General features: G+C 33.6%; 4 protein-coding genes across 7 annotated transcripts in view; 2 read left to right on the top strand and 2 right to left on the bottom strand.

Moving 5' to 3' along the window:
• Window positions 1-19: 19 nt before the first annotated feature.
• LOC105461321 (mediator of RNA polymerase II transcription subunit 15-like) lies at window positions 20-5,290 on the bottom strand. Its single transcript, XM_011707823.1, has 4 exons — window positions 4,932-5,290; window positions 4,197-4,243; window positions 743-1,337; window positions 20-210 (listed from the first exon to the last, which is right to left on the bottom strand). The coding sequence occupies exons 1-4, from the start codon at window positions 4,972-4,974 to the stop codon at window positions 20-22; spliced, it is 876 nt and encodes a 291-aa protein (XP_011706125.1). The 5' UTR covers window positions 4,975-5,290.
• Window positions 5,291-6,088: 798 nt separating this feature from the next.
• LOC105459886 (WW domain-binding protein 11) lies at window positions 6,089-8,805 on the bottom strand. Its single transcript, XM_011706230.1, has 7 exons — window positions 8,592-8,805; window positions 8,355-8,480; window positions 8,183-8,280; window positions 7,890-8,061; window positions 7,506-7,759; window positions 6,868-7,429; window positions 6,089-6,705 (listed from the first exon to the last, which is right to left on the bottom strand). The coding sequence occupies exons 1-7, from the start codon at window positions 8,653-8,655 to the stop codon at window positions 6,269-6,271; spliced, it is 1,713 nt and encodes a 570-aa protein (XP_011704532.1). The 5' UTR covers window positions 8,656-8,805; the 3' UTR covers window positions 6,089-6,268.
• Window positions 8,806-8,856: 51 nt separating this feature from the next.
• On the top strand, window positions 8,857-14,825 carry LOC105459873. 2 transcript variants are annotated; one of them, XM_011706216.1, is made up of 8 exons: window positions 8,923-9,049; window positions 9,158-9,328; window positions 9,620-9,812; window positions 9,894-10,067; window positions 10,157-10,358; window positions 10,689-10,884; window positions 10,964-11,049; window positions 11,128-14,825. In XM_011706216.1, exons 3-8 carry the CDS (start codon window positions 9,626-9,628, stop codon window positions 14,204-14,206), a joined length of 3,924 nt encoding a protein of 1,307 aa, XP_011704518.1. In that variant the 5' UTR covers window positions 8,923-9,049; window positions 9,158-9,328; window positions 9,620-9,625; the 3' UTR covers window positions 14,207-14,825. The 2 variants fall into 2 exon arrangements, with proteins under 2 accessions (XP_011704522.1, XP_011704518.1); XM_011706220.1 differs by lacking the exons at window positions 8,923-9,049; window positions 9,158-9,328 and adding an exon at window positions 8,857-8,916.
• Window positions 14,826-15,215: 390 nt separating this feature from the next.
• LOC105459858 (UPF0489 protein C5orf22 homolog) overlaps window positions 15,216-27,027 on the top strand; it is a 595,978-nt gene continuing 584,166 nt past the window's right edge. Inside the window, exons 1-3 of one of the 3 annotated variants that reach the window (XM_011706191.1) lie at window positions 15,216-15,601; window positions 16,837-16,982; window positions 17,763-17,912. In XM_011706191.1, coding sequence (XP_011704493.1) covers window positions 15,539-15,601; window positions 16,837-16,982; window positions 17,763-17,912 — 359 coding nt within the window. In that variant the 5' untranslated portion in view covers window positions 15,216-15,538. Of the gene's footprint in view, window positions 15,602-15,732; window positions 15,892-16,160; window positions 16,195-16,836; window positions 16,983-17,762; window positions 17,913-27,027 lie in introns of those variants that run through there. The other 2 variants (XM_011706200.1, XM_011706205.1) reach the window with 2 other exon arrangements.

The following is a 27,027-nucleotide window of genomic DNA, read 5'->3' as shown; positions in this document are numbered from 1 at the left end:
TACAAGAATAAAATTTTAATTAAAGCAATAAAATAATTACTTCAGCATTAACGAGATAAAGTGAGTTCGGCATAGGTCCTTGTGTTTCAGGGAATGTGAATTGGACTCCAGCTTTCATTTCATTTAGTACCATGATTGCATTTTTGGGTTGTAAAGTTTTCCTTAGACGTTGGTTCATACGAAGACGCTTTAATCTTTTATTTACTTTAACTACAAAAATAATTATATCAGTAATGTATATATAACATCATGTGAATAATTAGAATTTAATTTACATATCAGTAAAAAAATTCACATTGATTGCAGGAGAGTCTATGCCCAATAATAATATATAATTGAGATAAGAACATTCAATGCTCCTGAATCTTCAAATTTGCGCAGTGAAATGTCATCATAAAAAGAAAAAGGTTGAATTTTATATTACGATACAATAAATATTGCTGCAATTTTTATTGTTTTAATCACAAATTCTTTAATTTATTTATCCTTTGTATAAGATTTTCTTTTAACATTATGATTCTACTACAATTGAAAATCTATGTATATGTAATAATATCAAAAAGATTATCAAAATTAGTGCTGAAAGTATTACATATGATTACATGTGATTATATATTCTTATTATACATTTTTATATTATCCGCAAAAATGGTTCTAAATATTCAAATTATAATTCTAAATAGATTACAGATGTATAAAATAGTACATTTCTATAATCTCTATTTAATTTGGAAATACTTACATCCAGGTAGCTTTCTGCGCCATCTCGGTTGGCCGTCTTGCCCTTCAACATCCATGTTCTCAAGCTTTACATTATTATCCGAATCAGAATTATTATTGGATGAACTTGGAGCAAATATTGTAGGAGGCACAGAAGAAATTTGAGGAGCCACAGGAGGAGTTTGTGCAATAACCGACTGTGCACTTGCTGTACTCTGCTTTAAGATCGGCTTCAATCGTGGCGGCAATGGAGGTGCATTTACTGCCTGTTGTTGCTGCTGTGACTGCTGCTGTAGCTGTTGTTGCACAGCTTGTTGATTTATTTGCTGCTGCGGCGACGATTGTTGCTGCTGCTGCTGTAACTTTTGTTGCTGTCCTTGTTGCTGCTGTAATTGTTGTTGAGGCTTTTGAAGTTGCTTTAGTTGTTGCGTAGGTGCTACAGTTGGTACAGCCCGTGCTGATGCAGCTGGTGACATTTGCGTCCCTTGTTGTTGTTGTTGTTGCTGCTGTTGCTGCTGTGATTTGAATCCTTGTGAGTTTTGTACGTTGTCTTGTTTAAAATTGCTTTGTTGATTGGACGTAGATTGCGATGCTTGGTAACTTCCTTGTGTATTATACTGTAAAACATAGGGTGGGCCGCCGCTACACAAGGAACCTCTACGGTTGTGCTACCCCACCAAGGTCTAGTATCGTATGTTAGAATAATTAAACGATACCCCCATAGCTCATACCAACCATGTTACCTTTACTGTGGCCAACGTCTCCTTACTCATGACTGAGCTAGTAGTATTAAAAAGATACTATTAATAAATGATATTTTTTTACATAATAGATTTTTATAGAAAAGAAAATTAAAAATTGTAATTTTTTATTCAAATTGGACATGTTAAAAAGTCAAAAGATATCAGTTAAATATTAAATTCTATTACGCTATAAAATTACGTTGTGATTACCTTGATGTAAACATTGTAAATTGAGAGATCTATGTGATCTCTTATATATATTCAATTTAAATAAAGTGTCGAACACTTAATGCAGAAAGTAGAATGCTTATAATAATGCAGCATTTCTATGAAAATGAAATTTGCTTAGGCACGAGTTTTAGCACGAATTACCAAGAAAACGGCCTACGGTAGGGTATGCTATGTGGGTAACCGACGACCTAGTCTTTGGTCGAATGCACCTCCTCGGTATTGTTGTATAGCTACTAGTACCTGCGTTGCAGGGAAGGGGGGACAGTAGGGACCACTAATTAGTACATGCAAGTAAAAATCTCGTCGACAGCATATGGAATTTGAATTATGTATAAAAACAAGCTTGTTATTGTATTTTTACGCGCAACCAATATTTTAAATTTCAATAATCAAAAATATTTGTTATTTATGTTGTAACAAATGCTTATTATTGTATAACACACTAAATTTATTGAATTAGAATCATTTGGTAGAATATATAATATATTTAATTTTTATTTTTTGAAACAAGTTAAATTTAATAAATTTCATTAAATTTCAATTATTTGGATATAAATGAATTTATAGTTGGATAACTTTTGTTGTATAAAAATTACATCTTTTTAAAGTGTGTACATTCTAAAAATAATAGATATTAACAAAAATGATAAATAAATGAATGTAAATGCTATTTATTTTTAAATTTAACTTTTTAATAATTTTTTAAAATTAACATTTGCTTTCCATATTTATCTGAATTGAATTGCAATAATATTGGGATTGAAATATTCTTTGTTTTTATAAAGTAAGAACTAGTAAATATTTTATCAATTATACACATAAATAAATAAAACATATTTAATAATGTATGGGTAATTTAAGTTTTGTAATTATTAATTAATCTAAGTTGAAGAAAGCCAATAAATAGACTAGATGGATAATGTGTATAAATTATATGTGTAAGACACTCAGGATATCGGAAGAAAACCGTTATATTCGAATAATCACTCGGTCGTCAATATTATATGTACGTTTATACATTTTATCTGGTCAACGGCTCGGAATCTTTTTCTTCTTCTTTTCTATGACTTATATCCTGAAGTGAAAGTTAATACGGTCAAATTTTTAAGTTGTGCGGTAAGATTTTATTTAATTTCACCTTTAACTTTAACTTAAGTCACATAATGAGATACTAATGCGGAAATTCGGGAATACCGAATCGTTGCGAAGCCCTTGCGACTCGGGATCGACTGCCGAATTCCTCGAAAGTTAACCGCTGATCGATTACATGTTTACATCGTTGAATTACATTGAATTCGGTTATATACCCGCTTCGTCCTTACGTACATACATATATTATTACGATAAAAACGTTAATACATAGGTAGATGTTTTGAAGACTCTCATTTTGGGTACTTTTCAGTATAAAATTAACAAGTTAGAATAACATCGTTCAAAATTTCTGATAAAACTGTGAAGAGAAAAAGAAGTAATGTGCAGTATAGAATCAGTATAAAATCGTCATCAAGAGTAAAACATAAAGCGTTGTCCAAAGATAAAATAGTCAATCGTTATTTTAAGCATTTGGTAAGATACTTTAAATACAAAAGTCAAGGATTAAACTAAAACATTTAAATTTTCCTCTGAAGAGGACTGAAAACAAAGGTGGGTCTACTTGTATTTGTATTATATAACGTTCTTATTGTTGTAATATGTATAATTTATACACATTATCCATTCAGGGTCGGCTCTTTATTAACATTTCTCGAATTAGATTAAATTTAATTCGACTGAACCTAATTTTAACTTAATTTTTGTCTAAAAAAATGCAATAAAAATTTTTCAAATAAAATTTATATAAAAAATTAAGTAATTTAACCCTTAAGTATAGATCTAGTTTTGTGAAAAGAGTATTATTAATTATATTTTAATATAATAAACTTGAAAATCTATTTTTTTACATAAGAAAAATATGAAGATAGTTTATCAATTGGATTAAATTTTAATGAATATATATCATACGATTCATATGTATTACATCACTGCATATAGCAATTGTATAATAATAAAATAGGTATGCCGGTATGGAAAGAGTTTAATTCTTTAAGACTTCACTGGGATGGAAATATTTGAATCAGACATATAACGTCTTTATATATCTTGCATTATCTATATGCAACATATCTATACCTAAGAGTTAATTGTGTAATAAAACCTAAAGTTGATATGTATAATACTTTTAAATCTTTCTTTCAAGAATTCTTAAAGCACTTATTTAAGCTTTCATCCCAATATATAACTAAAAATAATTTTATAAATGTGGTAATATCAAAATAACTATTCCTATGTTTTTTTCTCGAAAGCAACTATGCTTACACAATAAAACGATTCCAGAATCATCATATTTGGCTTACATTAACTTGTCTATTTTTACTTATCTGTATAATTGTATGACTATATATTGTAAATATAATCGCAACATTATTATATAGGTAAAAAAGAAGAAAAAAAGAGAAAACTTACAGGCATTGTGTAAGATCCTTGGCTTTGGGAATTGTTTGAATTCCGTCCTGCAATATCGAGAATTACTTATTAATACATTACAATATACTACAAATAATTTCACGGTGAATCGCAAGAATTTTGTTCATGCACGCCGTTTCATGCATGATGTATCATATTTTATTTTTGTTAAACATTCAATGGATAAAATAATACATATACGTATAACACAAAACGGAACGCACTCCAGTTTTCTCGGTGAGAGGAGAGAAAAGCTTCCTGTTCAGTCAGCAAGTGTCAACCGGGCGCGCTCGAAAAATTGCATGGTCATTTAGCATAAGATTGCAACGATCGTGTCGTCGTGAATTGTAAACAGTGGCCGCGTCTCGTTTCACACACGATGCGCATGACGTATCATCTTATCCTGGTTGTTTACCGAATATTGAAGAATAAAAAAAAAAATGGCACATCATGTACATGATGAGTGAAACGGAACCGCGGCCAGTCGACGTCGCGCCATGTTCTCGGCGAGAGGGCTCTAACGGTGAGGCTCACGGAGGACCGCCATTTCGCACTAGAGACCGGCGCGTACGCGGTTATTGATTTCTTTTTCCCCCTCGGGAGAAATCACTTTCGCTTATCACATTAGCGTTGACGCGATGCGAGATGCGATATACGATGGGTATGTGGGAGCAGAGTTTTCTGGCAGTTCTATGGCAAAAAAAAAAAAAATATATATATATATATATATCATACCGTTACCGTAGCTCTGGTTTTGCCCTCTGCTCCGTGTGTACATGTTCGGGCGATAATAGCTACGCCGATCGCCCTCGAGTAAAAACTTCGTTCAGTTGGTGTTGTGAGAAACAAAATCGGCTGCGAGGAAAGCAGGGCCACAAATGAGTGCGTTTAACTCGTGCGGCCAGCCGTCTGACGATGTTATTCTTACGTATGTGGATAATTTTAGAGCACTTCAAATTCGCCGTACTCGACACCGCGTTTCATGTAGGTGCAATAGGATGTCCGATACTCCGATGTAGTGGGAAATAGTGGGGATGTAGAAGGGGAAATGACGCCGGTCTTTTAGAATGTCGGAAGCAACGAATCCACCATATTGATTTCTTGTCGCGCGCGGCACATACGAGTACGAACGACACATCTTTGAGGCTTCGGATTAATTATCGTATTGTTACGCGGGGTTGCAATCAACTTGCGACTTGCGCAATGTGCAGTTGTTATTACCTCATTAAGTAATTACACAAAATACCACGACAAAAATCATTTTCTAACTGACTTTCAATTTGGAAATGTGAACAGACGTGTAATTTAATATTTAGATTTTTAGCGAGCCACGTTTATTAGATTTGTGTTTCGATTTTTAATTTATCAAGTGCTAATTTTATAATCTAGTTTTAATTTAGCTTAGAAATTTCTATGAATGTTTTATTATATATGAGTTTTCATGCTTACAATTAGTCTAAAATCCTCTCCATAAACCTCCCCTAAACCGAGACAGAATTGATGTAATCGAGCTTGATCATACATATAAATAATATTTCACAAAGGATTGAAAATATTGTTTATACATACTTTAACATGCGATTTATTATAATTCAGAATTTATTCTTCATATTATATAAAGAACAACAATAGAGGCATGTTTAAAATGTTCGTTGCACTTTTCTTCAACATTGAAAAAAGTCTTGCTTAAGAGGGGTAATTATTATATATACATTTATTTATAGGCTAAATTATAAAGATTTTTGCATCTTTGTCAAGAGAAATAAATTTAAAAGACATGTCAAATAAAATGTGACATATTAATGTTAATTATTAATATAAATTAACATTAATAAAACATTAATGCATTAATATTAATCGTTTATAAATGTGATTCTAATAATTTAATGTTATTTTCCTAAGCTCTTTAATCTTTTTTCTGCACGAGTGTCTTATTTTCATTATATACTTAAAGATATAGAAACATTATCTCCAAATGACACTAAATAACAGAAATATCATGTACATTGTACATTGTATAAAATTCATATATTGATTCCAATTAAGTAAAGCATACACTTTTTTTTTAAGATTCAGAGTAATCCTTCCATTTCTTGCATAAATTGCATATATGCGTCATCTTTCGTCTTAGGCTGCGTTGTTCTAAGCGGCTGCGCTTCTGGTAGCCTTTCCGTAATCCTGGAGACATTGCTAGATTTCTTTTTATCGTCTCTCTTCACGCGCAGCGACGTCGGTAAAAATCTAGTAACGTCAGCAGCCAGATTCCTGATTTGTGGTTTTGCTTCGATAGTGGTGGTACTTTTTCCATCCTTGTCCTTTCTGTTGATCAATTGCGGCGCAGCGGAAAGAACATTCGGTGTTTTGGGCTGCGCAGTTGTTCCAGATTGCGTTTGTTGTATCTGAGGATTTGGTATATTCGACATGTTCGACATCTGCATTTGCGGCGGTGGCATTCTAGGTATACTTGGAGGTCCGGGTCTCAATATTCTCGGCATTCCAGGTGGCGGTCCTACAAAACGATTATTTCGTATCTTTATACTATCTCTTTGCGTGTGTATAAAACATATCACGACCAAAATTTAAATTTATAAGTTGAATTTCTATTAAAAATTACAGACTTTAAAGTCGAAAAAAGTTCAAGAAAATGTAAGAAAATATCTTAATATGTCACCAGGTGGTAATCGGAGTCCGATACGAGGTGGCGGCGGCGGTGGCATTCTAAGATGCAACGGCGGCGGGGGTGGCCTGTAAAGCAGAGGTGGAGGCGGCATGCCCATCGGTGGCATCGCGCCAAGTTGTTGCGTGTGCTGAGTATGGGGATGAGACGTGTGTTGCCCGTGGCCAGAGAGATGCTCCGACGCCCCAGGCGGTTCTATCTCTTCGTCCTCTCCTTTATTATTGCTAGACTTATTACTGCCGGATTTGTTACCGCTAGATTTAGCATTGGATTCGTTTTCCGTCTCGAGCAGCGACAATCGCGCGTTCAGATCTTGAGCACGCTCGGTCTCCCTCTTCTTATGGACGACCTCCATCTCTCGCATAAACTGATCGATGTCTTGCCCGGCCATTGCTAACATTTTTTGCTGCAACGTGGTCGGTTTGACCTTTGCTATGTCCCGGTCCTTCTCTTTCTCCTTTTCTCCGTCTTTCTCCTTGTTCTCCGACTCCTGCTTATTGTCCTCCTTGTCATCGGCGAATCGTATCGTTCTTGATTTCGCTGGTGGATCTTTCGCCTGTTAATTTCACAAATATTAAAATTACTTTTCTTTCATAGCAAAACAGAAGAACGATCGTCGAGTCTCAACATACATTCTCAACCGTATCTTCGTCGTCGCTTGACAGTTCCGGAGGTGGAAAAGGTGGTACACCAGGCGGCTCCTTATTGGGTGCCAATGTAGGTACAGACGGCGAAGTTGCATACGCACTCGTCTTCTTTAAGATACTTGGCGGTACAGGAATATTCATTATAGTATGATGTGGCGATATATAATGAGGATGAGGTGGATACATATGTGCAGGCGGCTGTGGCATATCTGGCAACGGAATCTGTGATGTTAAAGAACCTGTAGAGAGACAGATTTGCATTAAATATTATCAAGTAAAACTGTATTACATAACTATACATATATAAACCTGAATTTAGTCGCGTAGGTATATTTTTCAGTTTTTCAAATAATATTAAATTACGCTTGCCTGGATACATCCTGGATATGTCATTGGCAGCCGATGGCAACGGAATTTCGTCAACTTGCACTTGTTGCGCATGTCGCACAGCTTCGAAATAGGAAACCAAGTCTATCCTTCTACGCTCATACTGTATCAATTGCTCTTTCAGTTCCGCCCATTTTTCTTGATCATCTTTCGCCTAAAAAGTAAGGCAGTAGTATATAGATTATACCACAGATAAAATCTACTTTCAATGTCCCCATAAGGCTTACCAATACTTTATTGAAGAAAATTTATTATTCTATTATTTATATACTTACATACATTTTTAAGACACGGTCTAAAGTTTCCTTAAGTTTCTTTCGTTTGTCTTTCAGTACTTTCTCATTCAAGGGTGGCGGTTGCATTACATTATACTCTAAAAATAAAGGAAGAATATATGGGAGATGTGTCACGTTGTGTTTTCTAAAAATTAAAAGTGCAATCTCTAACCCATTTGATCAATCTTCTCCATCTCCTCGATGATCTGCGCTGGATCTTTGCCTTTTAAAACAGCCGCTCTGACCAATTGTCGTTGCTTCTTATTCTTTTTTAATTCTTTCTTGCGCGCTTCCTTTCCTGTAATTAAAAAAAAAAAAAGACAATTAAATACAGCCTTTCGTGGAAGTTTGTGTTTCCTTGAAGAGATGCTCTTCAATTAGACATTTGGTTATGTTCTCGATCACTAACGTGCTTGATCAGTGGGATTCATGTATTTCCCACTCTTCGTGGTGTTGATCGAACGGCGCCCCATTTCTCACAGAATTTTTCTATTTTTCGTGACGGTCGGAGTAACACTACCGTTCAATTATAACTTTTATAAAATTGCAACTTTATTTACGCTCACTCAACGAGAGTCACAGCACTCACAGCACCCAGCACTCTGAACTCTCTGAAGTAGCCGTATGCCGTATCCTGTTTTATCCTACAGTCCCTACAGATAAATTGCAGACAGTCACGGAATGCACCGCTACGAGTCGCTTCATCAAGAGCACACAGCTGCGTCAAAAATCAGGTTTTTATTTCAGTTTATAATCAAATATTTCAGTTTGTAACAATAAAATCAATTTTGAACGTTCCCGTTGTGATAGTTTAAAGTTCACATTTCAAATTTTTTTGGAGATGACACATCTGTATAACGATTGATGGTAAAAAACAGTAATTACGACTGAGTTCACAAAATAATCACAATAGTGCCTCATCGACTGACAAACGTTTATGATTGGTACCTTGCATCATGGATTGTGTACTTGTAGATCCATTTTCCAAAAGGCGACCTTTATCATGTTTTCTGAACGTAACTTGTGCGATTTTCGGTACGATATGTGTTCACGTTCCTCCAAGAAATAAACCGGCTTATACTTGTATTTTGTGTCGGCTACAAAAACTTGTATAATTATAAATTTCATTATTATATTTACATATTGGTGAGTAGATACGTTAAACGTTATAAACAAATATTGTTGGTTATGTCGTATTTAACGTATTTTTTGATGAACACACGTTGTTTAATATATTTTCTGAAGAAATTTGAACAAAGAAGGAATAAATATTTATTGCTTGATAGAATTTAATCTCATAATTGATGTAATAGAATTGATGTAATAGAATATCACATTTTATAAAAACGTGTATGGTTTTGCCATTTTTCTTTATTCAGTTTATATTTTAATTGATATTTCAATATATTTGATTGTGTTTATTATGTATATTATTAGGAAAAAATGGCTCAACATATTGCGCATGATATAAACAAGAAGCAGAGGACGAGTGATATAAAAATAGAAGGAGATGTTACATTTTTCCAAATGAGACTTCCACGAGATATTCTGGATGGGTTAATGTCTGCTGGATTTGAAAAACCATCTCCTATCCAGTTGAAAGCCATTCCGTTAGGCCGTTGTGGATTTGGTAATATAATTACAGCTGCATGGATAAAGAATTAAAATATAATAATGATATTTATATATTAAAAGTGTTTATGGTTTACAGATTTGATAATACGTGCAAAATCCGGAACTGGAAAAACTGTAGTATTTGGCGTAATAGCTCTTGAAACATTAGACATTTCGATACCATCACCACAAGTTGTAATAATAGCCCCTACGAGGGAAATTGCGATTCAAATAGCCTATGTTATTAAAGCAATAGGTTCAAAAATGGAAGGTATGGTCGATGTGAAATATTGCTATTTTCTAAAAAAAAAAAACAAAGAATTGTTTCTATTTCTCTGTCAATTATTTTTATCATTTTAGACTTAAGAGTTGAATATTTCGTGGGAGGAATATCAATAGAGGAAGATAAGAAAAAGCTGAGCAATTGTCACATAGCTGTTGGTGCACCTGGCAGAATTAAACATTTGATTGAAAAAGGATTTCTTAAAGTTTCAAAAGTCAGATTGTTTGTTCTTGATGAGGCAGACAAATTAATGGAGATTAATTTTCAAAAAGATATCAAGTTAGTATTAGGTTTAAAGATTATAAGTTATTATTAAAAGTTAAATTTATATATGCGTGTGTGTACACATACAGTATATTAATATTAAAAGCAGTTGACAGTTGTGTTCAAAAGCATATGCATAACTGTGAAATTGAAAGTAAGATAATTTAATCATATTATTTGATGATTGTGTTGAGCATTTTGTCACTCAAAATGCTTATTCCTCTTATATCTTAAATTAGTGTATAATTGGCTTTAATGTGTACTATGTAGATACATATTGTATCTAATTTTTATTATTACTAATCTTGCAAATTACTAAAGTTTTATTAATATGTTTTTCTATAGCTACATATTTTCAAAACTACCATCCAGCAAACAAATTATTGCCTCAAGCGCTACTTATCCTGGAGATTTAGAAACATTTTTACAAACTTACATGTCCTCTCCAGTGTTAACATCACCAAATATTGATGGACCAATTTTGATTGGAATCAAACAATTTGTGGCTATAGTTCCGGCACATCCTAATGCGATGAGACAGGTTTTTTCTTTATTTACAAGAATTGATAAGATTTTATTTTATTAACATTCTATATAATATTTCATGTTTATATTTTTAGGTACAAATGAAAGTTGACGAGTTGGTAAAGATTTTTACCAAGATTCCATTTAAGCAGTGTCTAGTTTTTTCAAATTATCAATCACGGTATGTAGTTATTTTTATAATTGTTATTTAATTTTTTATGTTTAAATTAATTTAATTATTCTGTTTTTATTATCGTAGAGCTCAATCAGTAAGCAATAATATTAATTCATTGGGTTTTTCATCGTCACATATTGCTGGAAATCAAGATATGATCAAAAGATTGGAGGCGATTGAAAATTTAAGAAATTTGGAATGTAGAATTATGTTGACCACGGATCTAACTGCAAGGGGTATAGATATAGAAAATGTTAATATGGTCATAAACTTTGATATACCTACGGATTCGGCGACATATTTACATAGAATTGGCAGAGCTGGGCGCTATGGGTCTTATGGAATTTCTATCACACTTGTCTCTGAAAGTGAGCTTTCATCGTTCCGAAAACTATTGTCTTCAATTGGCGGACCGAAGTTTTATTTGTTCAAGCTCAATTCTGATTACAAGGAAGATGTTTGGGCCAATGATACTTCAATATTTGAAAAAATTTATTTGGAATCTGAGACGAATTCCACAAAGTTGCCAGCCATTGATAAAACAATTCTTGAATCTGAAAATGGTGCACCTATAACGATATCTATGTCAGGACATGTATTGCCTTCAGTAGTTAGTGATACATCATCAGAGAATAATGTTGTCAATGCTTCTATTGTGAAACATGAAGAATGTAACAATGTCTCGTCCAAGAGTACAGCAGACAATAGTATTCTGTCAACAGAAAGTAATATCACTCCTACAAAATATGATGAATGTGAAAGTAGTTCGTCGAAATACGTGCCAACAAATACATTATCGTCAAAAAATAATGCTCGAAATACTGAAAAACATAAAAGACGTAAGTCCTCGAAAAAAGGAAAATGCCATAAAACTGTCTCCAATAATATACATGTAAAACCAAGATCTAATTTAGATGAGAAGATAACAATTAGTTCATTATTTCAACATTACGTTCAAGGGAAAACTAATTCTGCGATTAACACTTCTAAAGAATGTAAAAAAGTGTCAAATGCAGAATCTGTAGTTGAAAATTCTGAAGAAAGTAAAGTATCGGCTCTAAACTCATTCGGATCAAGAAACATATATAGGTTTACAATAACACCTAATTCCGATGTTGCTTCTGCTATGGAAGAATTGAATAAAGATATCGTATTTAAAGTAGCTCTATCAGACGCTGAGAATTGCAAATTATCAGATGCGGAGGTTGAAACCCTTGTTCAATATATGAAGGATTCCTCAATTGACGAAGAAAACAAAAAAGAAGAAAATGTTGCATCAGTTTCTACGTCTAATTACGATAAAGACGATGACAATGAAAAAATGTTTATACAAATTTTTCAGGATAGTTATTCTTCAAAAAATCCTGACTTTACGCACAGTTTACCTATAAACAAATTGGATAATAATGAAAATGATCACATACGGGCAATAGTAAACAATTATCTATTAATATACGGTACAAAAATTATAACAAGCGACAATAACGTTTGTAATGATGAAGAATCTCTGCTGAAAGTGGCTTCCGAGTGGAAAGAGTTACTCGATTTTGAAATTAATTTGTTGGATAATACATACGAAGGCATGACCGAATCTTTTTCCAAACTAGTATATAAAGAACACTTTTCAGTTCTCAAAACTTTCCTTAATATGCAGAAACGGGCTTTCTTGTGCGTTTTTCCACAACTTCGTAATGATGAAGAGGTGCAAGATACTTATATATATTCAGCATCTAATTCAGACAATAATTTGTTAGATATGTACAAAGAGATAGAAGATTTCAAGAGCCGTTTCTATACATTAGGAACTACATTTAACGCATTTTTTCCTTATCCTATAAATATTGATGAACATATGCCAAATTTAATGATGTCAGTCTCTGAGATCGAAGAATACCGCAAGGCATTACAATATTTTAGAACTTATCAAAGTCCCAATGAAAAATTATTAGAAATAATAGATTATATAGCATGTTTCAGTGAAATTGAAACACGTGATTTGATTCAAAAAATAAGAGAACAAAATTTGTCATTCTCAGATATGAAGGCGCTTCTTAAAGAAACAGCAGAGAGGAATGCAAAAGATGACAAATTAACGGAAGATTCACAATTATCTGAAAATTCTTTGGAAAATGATAAATTGACGGAGTATCAAATGCGTGAGAAGCCGCTGCTTTTGGAAAATCAAAATGACATTCAATATCATAAGATTCCTGAAGTGGATGTTCCAATAACAAATCCAATTCCAGTAAACGGAAAAGATTCGAAGACGAAGAAGATGCAGAAAGTTTGCTCTAGTGAAACTGCAGTTACCCATCAAGACGAACACGATATACAGAGTACGAAAGATGACGTTTCCACTACAATCTCCAATCAAAGATATCAAAATGTAGAAGTTTGGCAAATGAATGGTAAAAATAATGAAGAAACTTGCAGTACTTCAAGCGAGAAGTCATTTGTATCGTCTGATAAGGATGTCACGTGTACCGATAAAATTGCTTTGAATAACCACCGGAAATTATCATCGACCAGTAGCAGCAGTAGTCAAGAATTCAGCAGGCAGAACGTTCAACGTAGTAAAGTTAAAATCGCGCAACCAACATACACACCCGTACAAACAAATAACATTGTTTACAATAATGTGGACGCGGTTGGCAAACACGATAAACATGCGCGGTCTCGTAAACATGATCCAAAGGATAGCGTAGATGTAGATGATTCAATCGCAAGATATTTAAAGACAGTAAATTATTCACGTGCGAGTGTGGATGCCAAGAAAACTCGTGAACCTTCGTTGAATCCGGTGCAAAGTTTTCATCCGCAAATCCCAGATTCTAATTTGTACTGCGATTTAGATATAAGAGAGGGAGCGCGCTCGTCAAATCAAATCTATCGCGATCAGTGGGATGAACGTGTACCTTCATGTTATTCTTCCCGTACACATCTACACGCTCAATCGTCACGCTCTAATCGCGTACCACAATGTTTCAAACAGGAAACCAACAATGAGCGTTCTGCAAATTCAAAGGTTCACAGAACAGGTGACGATTTAGTAAACAACGTTTATTCATGCGAAACGGATATTGAAAGATTCCTGTCGTCGTTGAGAATGCAAACCGATCGTTTGCATCTGGAGATCTACAAATCGCAAATGTTGGAGAATTAGACTTATGTATGTACTACGATCAATGATTATGCAGGATTGGGAGAGTATCGTCCGTTCAATTATGCGCGTAATTGACGTTCACGTAAATTTGTACCGCGGGCGCGTTTTCGTCGGATCCTTTCTCACGATGTGTTTATGATCAGGCAGCGGCAAAGAAAATGACACGTGAATCGATCGATAGCGAAAGGTCACGCATCGCTGGTACTTAACACGCATCGGCGAGACCGGCGTGAACTGTGTGCCGGGGGTAACCTTTTCCCTACCGATATTCGACGCTACCTGCGGTTATGCAATTGCATTGATCTTTTGCGATCGGGTCTCGTATAGTCCCGATCGATCGAATATTGTCGGAATTGTCAGCAGTAAGAATACTTTATGTCCATGTAATCAGTCATCTTTATAAAAACGTCCATTAATATACATGTAAATATCGTATGCGTGCGATACAAATCATATGTTATTTTGCATGTGAGCAATTAATAAGTTTATTTTTTTACCTCTTGTAAATGTAAATGTTTTTTTTTATCTATAGGATGTTTAGAATTGTCCAAGTGCACACATTACCAATGGAAAATGTCTAGTTTTACTTTCAGTAAAATAAACATCTGATTTTAATAAACCTCATTTTTTTAACGAAAATAAAAATAAGTAAAATAAAATACAAAGACATATATATGTGTTAAATTTTACTAAGAATAAAGTTACTAATAAAGAGGGATGTATAGGTACATAATAATATTTATTCTAATGTTAATAATAACATGCAGATATATATTTATTCATCAGCAGTGAGTCGTTAAACACCATTCGACGTGTGCGTTTTTATACTCCTGGATAAATTCACGCTAAGTTATTAAATAAATATTCTACGATTTTCGTTCGCCACGCTCGCCGGCTATGTTAGAGGGATCAGGTTTCTAAGGCGTCCTCATCCTTAGGGGGAAGGGGAGAGGGGGGGGAGGATGTGGGGAGTCCGGGCTAGGAGAGCAAGAGAAAAAAGGGGAACCACCTTACGAAACTCGTCTCGTGAGAAATTCGATGTAAACCCCTGTCTGGTGCCCCTGCGTCCCTTTATTCGCGAAATGATCCGTGTTTGAGGTGCGCGCCTAAGAGCACAAACTTCAGTCAGTGACCACGTGCTTCCGCGCGAAGCAGTGCGCCGCGTCCCGCCGCCGCGATTCCCAGTGTGTCCCCCCCGCGTACTATTTCGTCGTCGTGGCGTTATAATTGAAAAATCGATCGTTTAACGCGCCCGTCCCGTCGGTCCAGCGATCGTCGTGTCTCCGTCGACAGTCCGTGGGTCCGAATCCGCGTATTCCGCGCACGCGAGACATGTCGTGCACGCGCAAGCACTTCAAGAGGACGCCGGTCTACGTGGTCGAGGACCACGATGAGGTGGGTATATTCGAAGTAAATTCGAACGCCGTTCTCGCGTTCGTTACGACGCACGACGCGGCGTGTTGCTGCGCGTACGGCGCCGCTAGATGTCGCGCCCGGCGCCGTTATCGTTATAGTGACGCGGCGCACGTTCGGCGCGTCTCGCGAAAGTCACGAAATCGCTATGTTTACACGCTAGTAGATATACATAATTTTAAATGACACGTATATTGTATATACATGCTCAAATGTAAGTCTGTTGAGAGGTTAAGACTATGTAGAGACTACACAAACTACATAAATAAAAGGTATATACTCGGTCTCCTACATATACGATGTATTTTTTCGCGTATACGTATGTATATGCACGTGTTACAGGTTATATTTGTGTTTTTCCTGTAGAGCCTCAAAACTATTCTTTGATATACATTAATATAAATTTAATGATTGCATTTAATTATTATTATCATAATTACTGGTTTGAAATTTTGCAAAGAAATATGGAGAAATTCAAGATCGTGAAGAATAAGATTAATTGTAATTATTTTTAATGTCTTGTAAGATTTAGATTTAATAAATCCCAGAAACTACACAAACTACATAAATAAAAGGTATACTCGGTCTCCTACATATACGATGTATTTTTTCGCATATACGTATGTACGTGTTACAGGTTATATTTTGTGTTTTTCCTGTAGAGCCCCAAAACTATTCTTTGATATACATTAATATAAATTTAATGATTGCATTTAATTATTATTATCATAATTGCTGGTTTGAAATTTTGCAAAGAAATATGGAGAAATTCAAAATCATGAAGAATAAGATTAATTGTAATTATTTTTAATGTCTTGTAAGATTTAGATTTAATAAATCCCGGCGGCACTGAAATTTATATTTCTTTATAAACAAATATTTATTGTAAATTTAACGTAAATGAATTATATATTGTCAGTATACATGTTAATGCATAACGTTATAACGAAATCGATTGACTTAAAATGGTCGATCTTATGATTGCTTGAAGTTGGAATGAAGATCGAAGCTCAGCGAGTCGAGTGTCGAGAATTGCCGGCTAAGCTGGGCTAAGCTCTGTAATTTCAAGTTTCTAATCAATCTCGAAGTTTAAGTTCGAGATCTTGACGCCAGTCCGCGCACCGGTCGAGTTCGTGAACTTTTGCGTGCGACGCGAACGCGAGATTCAATTTTCGAACGAATACTTAATAAACATGTCGGGTTTATGATATTCTCAGGTCTTACCGTTCATATATCGATGCATGGGATCGAAGCATCTGCCGTTCGAAGGTAACACCTTCGTACATCTGGATTCGCATCCCGATATGCTGATACCGAAGGAGATGCCGGCCGACACGGTGTGGGACAAGAATCAACTGTTTAGGTATATAATGTAACAATCATATTTGTAAGTCTCGTATGACGTACAAGCCATTTGTATTCTTCATTAAAACATCATCGAATATGATCTTTTAGTACGTGAATCAAATTGTGAGGCTTGAAAAAAATTATATGCAATGCATCAATATCCGAAATATAAAATTGTTTATCAAAGATATATATACTACTATCTCAATTTCGAAGAGTTTCGCATTCAGTGCTACCAACGTTGAATATATTTTTTATTTCTTTACAATATATAAATATTATTATCAAATATATCAGGTTCAATATATTTTTTATAATAATTGAACGACATCAATTTTTGACTCAATTGATACAATAATTAAATAAATGTACTAATATATAAATAAAATAATTATTATTATTATTTATATAATAATTTATATAATAAATGTACTAATATATGTAAAATAATAATTATTATTTATATAATAATTTTATAAAAACGTATGGGTAAATATGTATGTCACCGAAGTAACACGATATGCGAGAAAATCTTTTCGCATCATTACGTTTTATGTGCATATCTAAAAGTAAAATACTGAATGTAGAAAGAAAAGTACTAGTCGCATTACATTTTATTGATGTCGAAAAAATTGTATAAACGCAAGAGCAAGCGAATTTCTTATTTTACAAACTTTCGTATTGACACTATTGATTTTTAATATTGAGTTTTCAATATTGAGTATTAAATCTATGAACGAATTTTATAAGCGAATGATTATCTATAATAGGCATTTTATTCTTTATACTTTTTCAGCGAGATCAGCATCGAGAATTGGATTCTGCCTGCAGTGTATGCGGGTCATCTCAAGAACTTGATTTGGGTGAAACCACCGTGGGCGAATCAGATGACCGACGGTGTACTGACGTTCCTGATCGGCAAGCAGAAGGAATCCGGCTTGATAAGGTAAGTGTATAATCGATATAATCTCCTGTAATTCATGAATTACTCATTTAAGGCGTCAGCATTTGGCTCTCGTTCTCTCGATTTCCACATTAGTGCTCTCGATTTGCGAGAGATCGTCTCGTTTAATTAATTATCAAAACAATTTCTGTAACTTGTATGAGGTTACTTATTGTTTTACTGCTCCATTTATTTGCCAGAAGCTTGACCAATATTTTCAAATCGATCAATATCAATTTGATAATATCTAAAATAACGTGAATTATTGCGAATGAAGATATTACTTGTATTAATGTTGAGTTCTTAAATTTAATACAATTAATCTCCCTTGGAATTGAACGAACCTGACGTAGAACATACAATATAGATGAAAATAACATAATATTAAAACAATATTTGATTATTAGATATATAAAATATAAAAATTTGTCAATAATTTTGTGCATTTTAGTGAGAAAATATCGAATGAATCGATCTATTTTAAATTTTCTATTTTCTCTGCGCAGATCTCATTTCAATTTCTTATGTTTTTAGTAAATTAAGTTACTGAAAATTTAATTATCGGTCGTGCTATTGTTTAGTGAAGAAACCGAACATTGTGAAGTCCAATTATCGTGACACTTCCCGACACAGTGATATAATCTCTTCGCAAAGGTCATTTCACACGACTAAAAGATAATATGCGCGCGGCAGAGAAAAGTCATCACACACATACTCGGGAAAGAATTAAGAGTATAGACAGCCGTAGGGTTGACGAGTCGAGAGAATAAACGGGCGGGGAGGAAAAAGACTAAACTAAAGTAGCAAAAGAGAAGCCGACACGTCGCGGCGGTATATGGCCGCGAGAAACTCATGATTCAGCAGTCCGTCAGGACTTGAGTTATGTTTCTCGAATTACCGTGGGGATATATGTCCGCGCAAAACGTAAGTGAAACATGCGGATTATGTCACGATCCTCCTTTACTTAAGTCTTTATTGATTTCTATTAGCTACTACTTACTAGCTTTTGGTAGCTTAATATTTCAGTTTTTATGATATTAATTATAATAATCGATACTTCATTTATTTAGAGAAAGACGAGATATTTAATCATCAAAGATATCAAACTTAAGCTGAAATTAAAATTTTTTAATGAGAAAATTTTATAATAATTTGATTATTCGTATACGATAGTATCTTAATTTGTTTACGTCTTTAGAACAATAAGGGAGCAGTAGACTGAGAAAATTTTATAATAATTTGATTATTCGTATACGATAGGATCTTAATTTGTTTACGTCTTTAGAATAATAAGGGAGCAGTAGACTGTGAAGTAAAATTTATTTTTACTACTCGTTTTATTCTTTTAAAGACAAGGATTAATATTCTGTTATTTTGAGAATAATCTAAATTATAACAAAATTTTATTCAAGTTAAAATATGAACTAAAAATTACACTAATAATACATTATTATTTACACTATTTACGCAATAATGCTATTACTTATATACATTAATTTCATTACACATACACATATATTAATGATACATCTGTATCAAAAGTAAAAGTATCTTAAAAATTGAAGTTACATATGAATTTTTTTATATATATTCATAATTTTAAATGATTTCCAAGAAATTAAGAATTATGAATACTTAAATTTAATTGAAATCGATAAAAATCAAATTTGGTCAGCAATTACTCAAGACTTTTAATATTCGTACATTATTTTAATCCGATGACATATGTGTATATCATATAAGTATATGTTACTGTTAATAATCTTTATATATAGATATATTAATTGATATTTGTTTAATTAATTTGTGTAATTAAAGTGAGAGTGCACATTTGATGATTCATGCGTTCCTGGGCATTAGCTTGAAACCACGCATGTGGCCCGAATTACACTTGTCTTCGAAATTCGCGGAGCATCGCAACTAAAAAGAAAAAGAGAGAGAAGAAAAAAACATAAATTGCGTATCGCGAAAAGAGGTTAATGGTATCTTACCGCAATATAATAACGGGAATGTTCGGGTACAGTGCGTATAATATCAAATTAATGAGCGCGCCGGCTCGTTATATTGAATTACACTCGAAAAAAAATTTCTCAATTATTGATAATTGCACCGTCATACTGGGCTTAGGACCTTCGGCAATACGCGCGACACCATGCCCGATAAGATCAGAGTCGGTGTTGCGATCGCATCGGTTACTTTTTCGTCGAAGTTATTCATACGTAATTGCCTGTACCCACGCAGGTGCCTGTTCTGCATCATTCGATTTCCATCGATGTTTGTCCTGCAAGACGTAAAACTTCCTTGCCCGCGCTTGCGTTGCGTGCAAGCTGCACTTTCTTCACTTGAACGCCCAACGTGGGAGGCACATGAGACCGCTAATTGTCGCTAATTGTCGTTAATTTTTACATCCCCGCCGACTTTGCCCTCAAATTGGAAAATAATTGAAATTGAGACATGATATTAAGGAACCTCTATGAACGTAGCACTGTCACATTAAAAAAAAGTTTGACTATGTGCTATAATATTAAGTGCTAATTTAGTTCTAATTTTCTCTAGTCACGAATTTATTGCTTCCATTTATTTGCAAGAAATTAATATAAAAGGAGAGGGAATTGACTTTATATTACGCTAGCACTCTCATTTCTGAAAAATATGTATAAAATTGCAAAGAAAAAAAGTAGACGTACCAAAATTTTTGGCTACTTTTTGCTGCTTTAAAATTGTTTATAATATTAAAATATATCTAACCATACAAAGCATTAATTTGAACTTAAAAATTGAAATAATAACACGTTAAATTAATTGTATATTATTGAATTAATGAAGAATGGCATTTTTATATAATCTTGATTATTTCGAATATCTTAATCTAATGCTACTATCTTTTTTTAATTCTTTTCGAATTTTTTTCCACTTATGTCAAAGAGCTCTAAGAAGATCAGTTGTGGCGGATTGCGACAATGGACAATGGCGCAATAATCTACAATAGAGATCCACCTGGAGATTCCATGTTGAATGAATAGGGTCTGTAGGACAATCATCTCGTAAACTCGGCTTCCTTACGTGCCCTTCTCATCCACCTCGTGGATTGTTCTTTTTGTGCTCTGTTTCACGTTTCGTGGCTCTCTGCCACGGAGCGGCACTTGAATCGCCTACTTATACGAGAGTGTCGGGCAAGAAGGAAGTTCTCCTTCGGTTTTACGTAGAATAGTTTTATCTGGACGATAAAGTATTACAGGATTGTGAGTACCATCCGGTTGGTATTCCTGTTTTGTGTCCTCAATAGATTTTTATTCTTCTATCAAGATTAAGGTTGTGTGAAAACGTAAATATATAATAATTTAGAGAGTAAAATATGGAAAAGCGCGATGCAATTATTTCTCTTGCGTATCTACTCACGTAATCAAATAAACGCTTTTAAGCATTTTCTATTTTCACATCACGTCTTGAAGATCTCATACATTCCGCGGTTTTCTGGAAAAACAGCGTTGATGTAACGAAATACGCGAACGTTGTAACATATTCTCGGTGTCTAGTAATAAATACTTGCCATAGCTAAGACACGACTTGTGTACCGGTATTCTGAATACCAGTACGGTAAAAGCTTGTTGCAGCTTTCGCTTGATGACTTGGTCACATAAGTGCATAGTGGAATGCGCAAACATTGATTTCTGTTTTTATCTCCCTGTGTGCCAAATAAATAGACCATTGTATAGTCGGTATTATTTATTTATTTGATCTATTAACGATCGATCCGACGGTCGACGAATGAAAAGTTATTATTTATAAAATATCCATATTTTTTATTAAAATGCTTAAAATACTAATATAATTTATAATCATATCTATAGAATACATCAAATTTATGATAATCTAGTGCAATATTTTTGATATATTATTAATATATACGTATCTTTACGAAAAACTTTTATTTTGAAATAATACAAAAATATAATATTCTTTTGTAACAAATATATTATAAGATACATAAATATAGCATAAATTTAAAAATTAAAATTCTTCAATAGAAGAATCCTCGATATTTTATTAATAATTGCGTTACCGATTTACGTTTCGCAGCTTCGTCAAATATAAAACTAATTGCGTATTCACGGCTAATCGATTATTCTTCGACTTTTGTCGATAAATGTGTTGGCAACCTGATATCATATAATAGTGTATAAAGACTATATTCGTTTTTGATACAATGATAATTAATAATATGTGCTCTATAGTGCGCATGCACGCGATACACTGATCGGTGTGTCTCGACATGTATAATGAAAGAGTATGATACATGCGCAGATTATGGCATGGACTAGACCTGGCTACAAATTAACCGACATTCCACTTGCCAGACTTTTTCGCGGTTGTCTCTTACTCGCCGTTTCTTTCTCCGCATAGCTCGGCCCTCCACCTTTCTCCTCATCAACCGTTCATTCCTATCGTCCCCGTCGGCTCAGACTCCAATACTTCCTCATATCTCGAATAACTTCGGCTGGATTGCAATAAAAGCGACACCGTCTAACAGGTCTATCTAATAATAATACCTTAGGAATGATGTAATGTTATTTTATAATGCGTAAACAAAGAGTGTTCCATTTTTTCTTGGTATAAGGATATTATTAATGTAGTAGTAGTATCAGTTATATAGCACAGTTTACTTACTTTAGCTCTATCTATAGATTATTTTGATATAGCTGCGACAGATAAATCTTCTATCATATCAATACATTTACATTTCAAATTAAGGACCAGTAAGCTGCGAGTAAGTAGTATTTCAATAGACAATATTTTTAAAAATGTTTTTGTCACTTTATTAGTATTCTGTCAAAAACAATTTGTTCTTTGCAAAAATATTGTGCTTTAGTTCTTTAAATTCTAAAAATATAGAGATGCTGCGATTGATGGAGTTTCAAGATGCTGCGAAGTAATGACAGTGCTAGTTTTTTCTTTTTTTAACTTCTATTCTTTAACGTTATGAATACTTCGAATATGAACATGTTTGATTTACTTAATTTATTATTATCTTGTCAGTTAGAGATAGGTATGGATTTTAACGTAGATAGATCGTGTTTTTTTTCCTAAGATCTGGACAAAAAATTGCACATGAAGGCTCCCTCTCGATCGGGGAAGGATCTTTAAGAGCGTTACGCAAAACGGTTAGTTTCAGCGAAGGTTACTTAGAATTAACATAAATCCTTCGCGTGGAGCAATTCAAAGGCGTCGCCGATCTCGGCCCGATAACGTACGGCTCACGGAGATTGTGTTAATCTGCATCTCCACACGTGTGTCGCGCGTTGCATTCGTTGCACGAGATCGCGGCATTCCTAGGCAAACGTTAGAGGCCGTCCAATCGGTAGCCTTGATTTCAGTTGCACCCAATGGTCGATGATGGTATGATTTTCAGGAAGAGGTGGCCCAACTGGCATCAGAGTAGGAGGACAGAAAGCAGTTGTAGTGGGAGAAAATCGTAGTGGATGGCGAATGCAATCGTCAGCCATCGCGCCTTCTTTTCTGCAAAAGAGAAGGGGCGATTAGAATAACAATATGCTGTTACATGCAAGAATAATATCAACGATAGTAAAATACAACGATTAGGCAAACAGCATTTTCTTTCAATTCACTTTTTCTCCTATTTTATATTTTTTGCATTCAGCACTGTAAGAAATTTTAGGATATTTTTTGCTATAGTATTTTCTTATCTAATTTCAATTTTTCAATTAGTATGATACTTGTATCTACATATAAAATTATATATTTTTAAAATTTTATTTTTATTTAAAATTAAGAATTATATAAAGAATAATATAGTTTAAAATGCAAAAAAATAAATAATAATATTAATAAACAAAATTAGTCAATAACAATTACAGTTAGAGTTCGTTACAATCAAAATTTTATATAGTTGCTATACATTTTATTGTCTATATTTCTTTAAATACTAAGTCTTTAAAAACTTATAATTTCTAATTTCTGTTAAAATAAAAAAATTATTTATATTTTAATATTGAAGCAAATGATACTTTTTTAAATTTATTTTTTATAATATCCATTGATATTTGTTAACATCTATAGTATTTAAAAAAGTGACACGCCTTCGATTTTCTATATATATTTTGTGTGAGAATTTATTAGAATTCTTGAGAAACGTGCGATTAGATAGTCAATTTCATTGTACGTGTCAACGTTTATATTTAGCAGAAAATCAAACGGCGCTAATCGTCTCATTTCTAGCGACTCTATTAAGATTTGAAAAAAATGAAAATCTTGATTTGTGATCCGAGTGCCGTGAGATAATAGGACGTAAGTTTAGAGAGGGCCTGAAGCGACGACAGGACAGGTCAGGGCCGAGAAGGTTTAGCGGCAAAGGTGGCAAACGAGTCTGAAGTCGCAGGAGCGTGGGTGCCGACTGACATATCACGATCGTCGCCAGGTTGCTCCATATATATATAGATATATATGTATATGGCTGTTCTCGGCTAAAAGAACAAAAAGGGGCCGCCACTCGCGTAGACCAATCGCGAGCGTGGTCGGCGCACGATTCGACCCCAGAAATTAGCATCGACCCCGCAAAGATCGAGTCCTCGATCTCGATCCTCCTACTCCCTTCCTTTACGTCCACCTCTTCCCTTTCGTCCTTCTTCGTCGTTAATTGATTCGTTAAGGCTACTCCGTAGTGAGCTGTTAAATATGCTCTAGAGCTATGTTTCTCAGTTGCTTTGGTTTCGCGAGACGGTTACATACTAAGACATAACTAACATTACTAGATACTAATTAGTATTCGTTACTGTACATGTGTACAGCTTTATACGATTTTAAATAACGTTACGATATTACTAAGAAGCTGTGCATTCTTAATATAGTCGGTAGTGCTATTTTTTATTTATTTGAATTGTTAATTAACTTAATTAATTGAATTGAATTGAATTTATATTTCTATTTAATTTAATAATTATACCTTAGGTACTTTATTTTATCGTCACACAAAATTAGAAGTAAACAAAAAACGTAAAGAGGATGAACGTGAGGATGATTCTTAAAAAGAATCACACACACACACACTTTATTCATCTTATAAACATGATTAATTAGCAAACTTTAATAAATCTCTAATGAATACCATAACCAATTAGTTTTAAACACACGATGTTCAAGAGAATTCTTAAATGTTAATATAATTGATGCTAATAATATTAACGTCAAGAATGTTTTTTTTTTAGCATAAAATCGATCGGTTACGGTATTCATTAAAGATTTATTAAAGTTTGTTAATTAATTATGTGTATAAACAACTTCATCAACCAGTTGTCTCGCACGCGAAACAGCTGACTATAAATGAAATTGCTGTGGTGTAATAACATGAATAACAATTAGAGCAGGATCTAATGGAATTTAGATCATTGGACACGAGCGGGCGTTTACTTTATCGGAAACCTATTAAATTGGAATTCCATTTCCACGTGTATATACATACATACGTGTATACATATACATACATACATACATATATACATATATATAGGAATGATGACTAATTACATTATCGATATAAGCTATGTAGTTTCTACATGCATTACTATAAATACTCGTGAACTATTTGTTGTCTGAATTATTGATGATGCTATTTTAATGTTTCATTAAGCTTCTAAAAATTTTTTCATTAATCTTGAAACATTTCGAATTCTGTTTCGCACTATGAATTGAGCATAGCATTTTTATTATTAATAAAGAAATAAATTTATAATTTTCTCTTATGCACATGATGATATTGTCTGCTTTTTTGTTCTTTTATTTGCGTAAATTTTTGTGGATATGGAACTTATTCTAATTTTTCTAATTAATTGCGTATAAAAAAGTTGCCTTTTTAAATATTTATAAAGATAGCTGTTTTTATATTGTTGAAAGATCGATATAGTGCAAACGAGTATTTATAGGACTATGGGGGAACTCGGTTTATCCAAAGCAATGCCTGTAACGGGTATACAATGGGTATGCGTACGCGAAAATATGCGGGACGTGCACAACGTATACCACAATCGTACTTGCACGTGAAGAATCACACGAGGTTCTCTCGAATTTAAAGCAGATGCCAGCAGTTAACCATTGCCATACATGTTGTGCGAAGTTCTTGTGCATGCATTACTTTGTATATATTATTCTGATGTCGAGTAATTATCTCTAATATGGGAAGTAATGTACCGGAGTCCTTGGCTCCGGCCATTATTGGACAAATATGCAAAAAAATAGAAAAACAGAGAAAATTATATGCTTACAACAAAATAAAAACAGTTTTCAAAATGTACATGCAATATCTATACTTTTTTGACATAATTATGTTTTTATATTTATAAACAAAAAGTTATAATACTATTTTAGCTATTGATATGACTATTAATAATTATTGATAGTTCATAGCACTTGTCAACATAAAATCGTACAAATATTATTGGGTTTTATTAATCATTGGTTTACATTCATAAATAGCAAATTTTGCTATTAGATGTTATTGTACAATTTGATGGAATAATCGTGCAAAAACGTGTATCATCATTAACAAATAATAATACATTTATAATAATTTTTTTAGTTTTGATCTGCACGGCGATATTACCTAAGTACATATATGTTAAATAAAACTTTTACAAATGTTGTAACTAATATAATGTTGCCAAAGGGCATGCAAAACTTGCATTTCTTACATGTATTGCAATGGATTCTTAGAACATCTTGCATACTTCATCCGCTTCACTTTTAGATTCTTGAAGGTTTCTTGCCCGAAGGTCTGATCTGGATTATGACCGTGATGGCGATGAGAATCGTGATCATGACTGATGGAAAGTGCGTGCATCTGTCTTCCCGAATGTACGCAATACTAACCAATGTACACATGCTCGGATAACATCATCCGCGTAAATAATTTATCATTACGGAAAAAGAATGTATATCTGACAAGTTTGCCACATTGCTAACTCTCTTATTTAATGTCTTATTCCAATAAGCATTTGATATTAATCTGCAAGATCGCATATTTGAATATATTGAAGATCATGAATTTAGATTGCGAAATTGGATAGCGCACACATACACAAGTCGTAAATATATATATATATATATA

This window comes from Wasmannia auropunctata, unplaced genomic scaffold (genome assembly GCF_000956235.1).
Source record: "Wasmannia auropunctata unplaced genomic scaffold, wasmannia.A_1.0 LD336101.1, whole genome shotgun sequence".
Classification (NCBI taxonomy): Eukaryota; Metazoa; Arthropoda; class Insecta; order Hymenoptera; family Formicidae; genus Wasmannia; species Wasmannia auropunctata.
The sequence above is the reverse complement of the archived record's forward strand: the minus strand, read 5'-3'. Positions and strand labels throughout refer to the sequence as shown.

What these genes read in the sequence shown, in the direction of transcription:
- LOC105461321 (XM_011707823.1), bottom strand. Translation starts at nt 4,974, where the DNA reads ATGTACACACGGAGCAGAGGGCAAAACCAGAGCTACGGTAACG. An exon ending in AAACCAGAGCTACGGTAACG is followed by an intron (nt 4,244 to 4,931) that starts GTATGATATATA and finishes TCGATATTGCAG; the next exon opens with GACGGAATTCAAACAATTCC. An exon ending in GCGCAGAAAGCTACCTGGAT is followed by an intron (nt 211 to 742) that starts GTAAGTATTTCC and finishes TTATTTTTGTAG; the next exon opens with TTAAAGTAAATAAAAGATTA.
- LOC105459886 (XM_011706230.1), bottom strand. Translation starts at nt 8,655, where the DNA reads ATGGGGCGCCGTTCGATCAACACCACGAAGAGTGGGAAATACATGAAT. An exon ending in GAATCCCACTGATCAAGCAC is followed by an intron (nt 8,481 to 8,591) that starts GTTAGTGATCGA and finishes TTTTAATTACAG; the next exon opens with GAAAGGAAGCGCGCAAGAAA. An exon ending in CGGACTCCGATTACCACCTG is followed by an intron (nt 6,706 to 6,867) that starts GTGACATATTAA and finishes ATCGTTTTGTAG; the next exon opens with GACCGCCACCTGGAATGCCG.
- LOC105459873 (XM_011706220.1), top strand. Translation starts at nt 9,626, where the DNA reads ATGGCTCAACATATTGCGCATGATATAAACAAGAAGCAGAGGACGAGT. An exon ending in ATCCTAATGCGATGAGACAG is followed by an intron (nt 10,885 to 10,963) that starts GTTTTTTCTTTA and finishes TTATATTTTTAG; the next exon opens with GTACAAATGAAAGTTGACGA. An exon ending in TTTTCAAATTATCAATCACG is followed by an intron (nt 11,050 to 11,127) that starts GTATGTAGTTAT and finishes TTATTATCGTAG; the next exon opens with AGCTCAATCAGTAAGCAATA.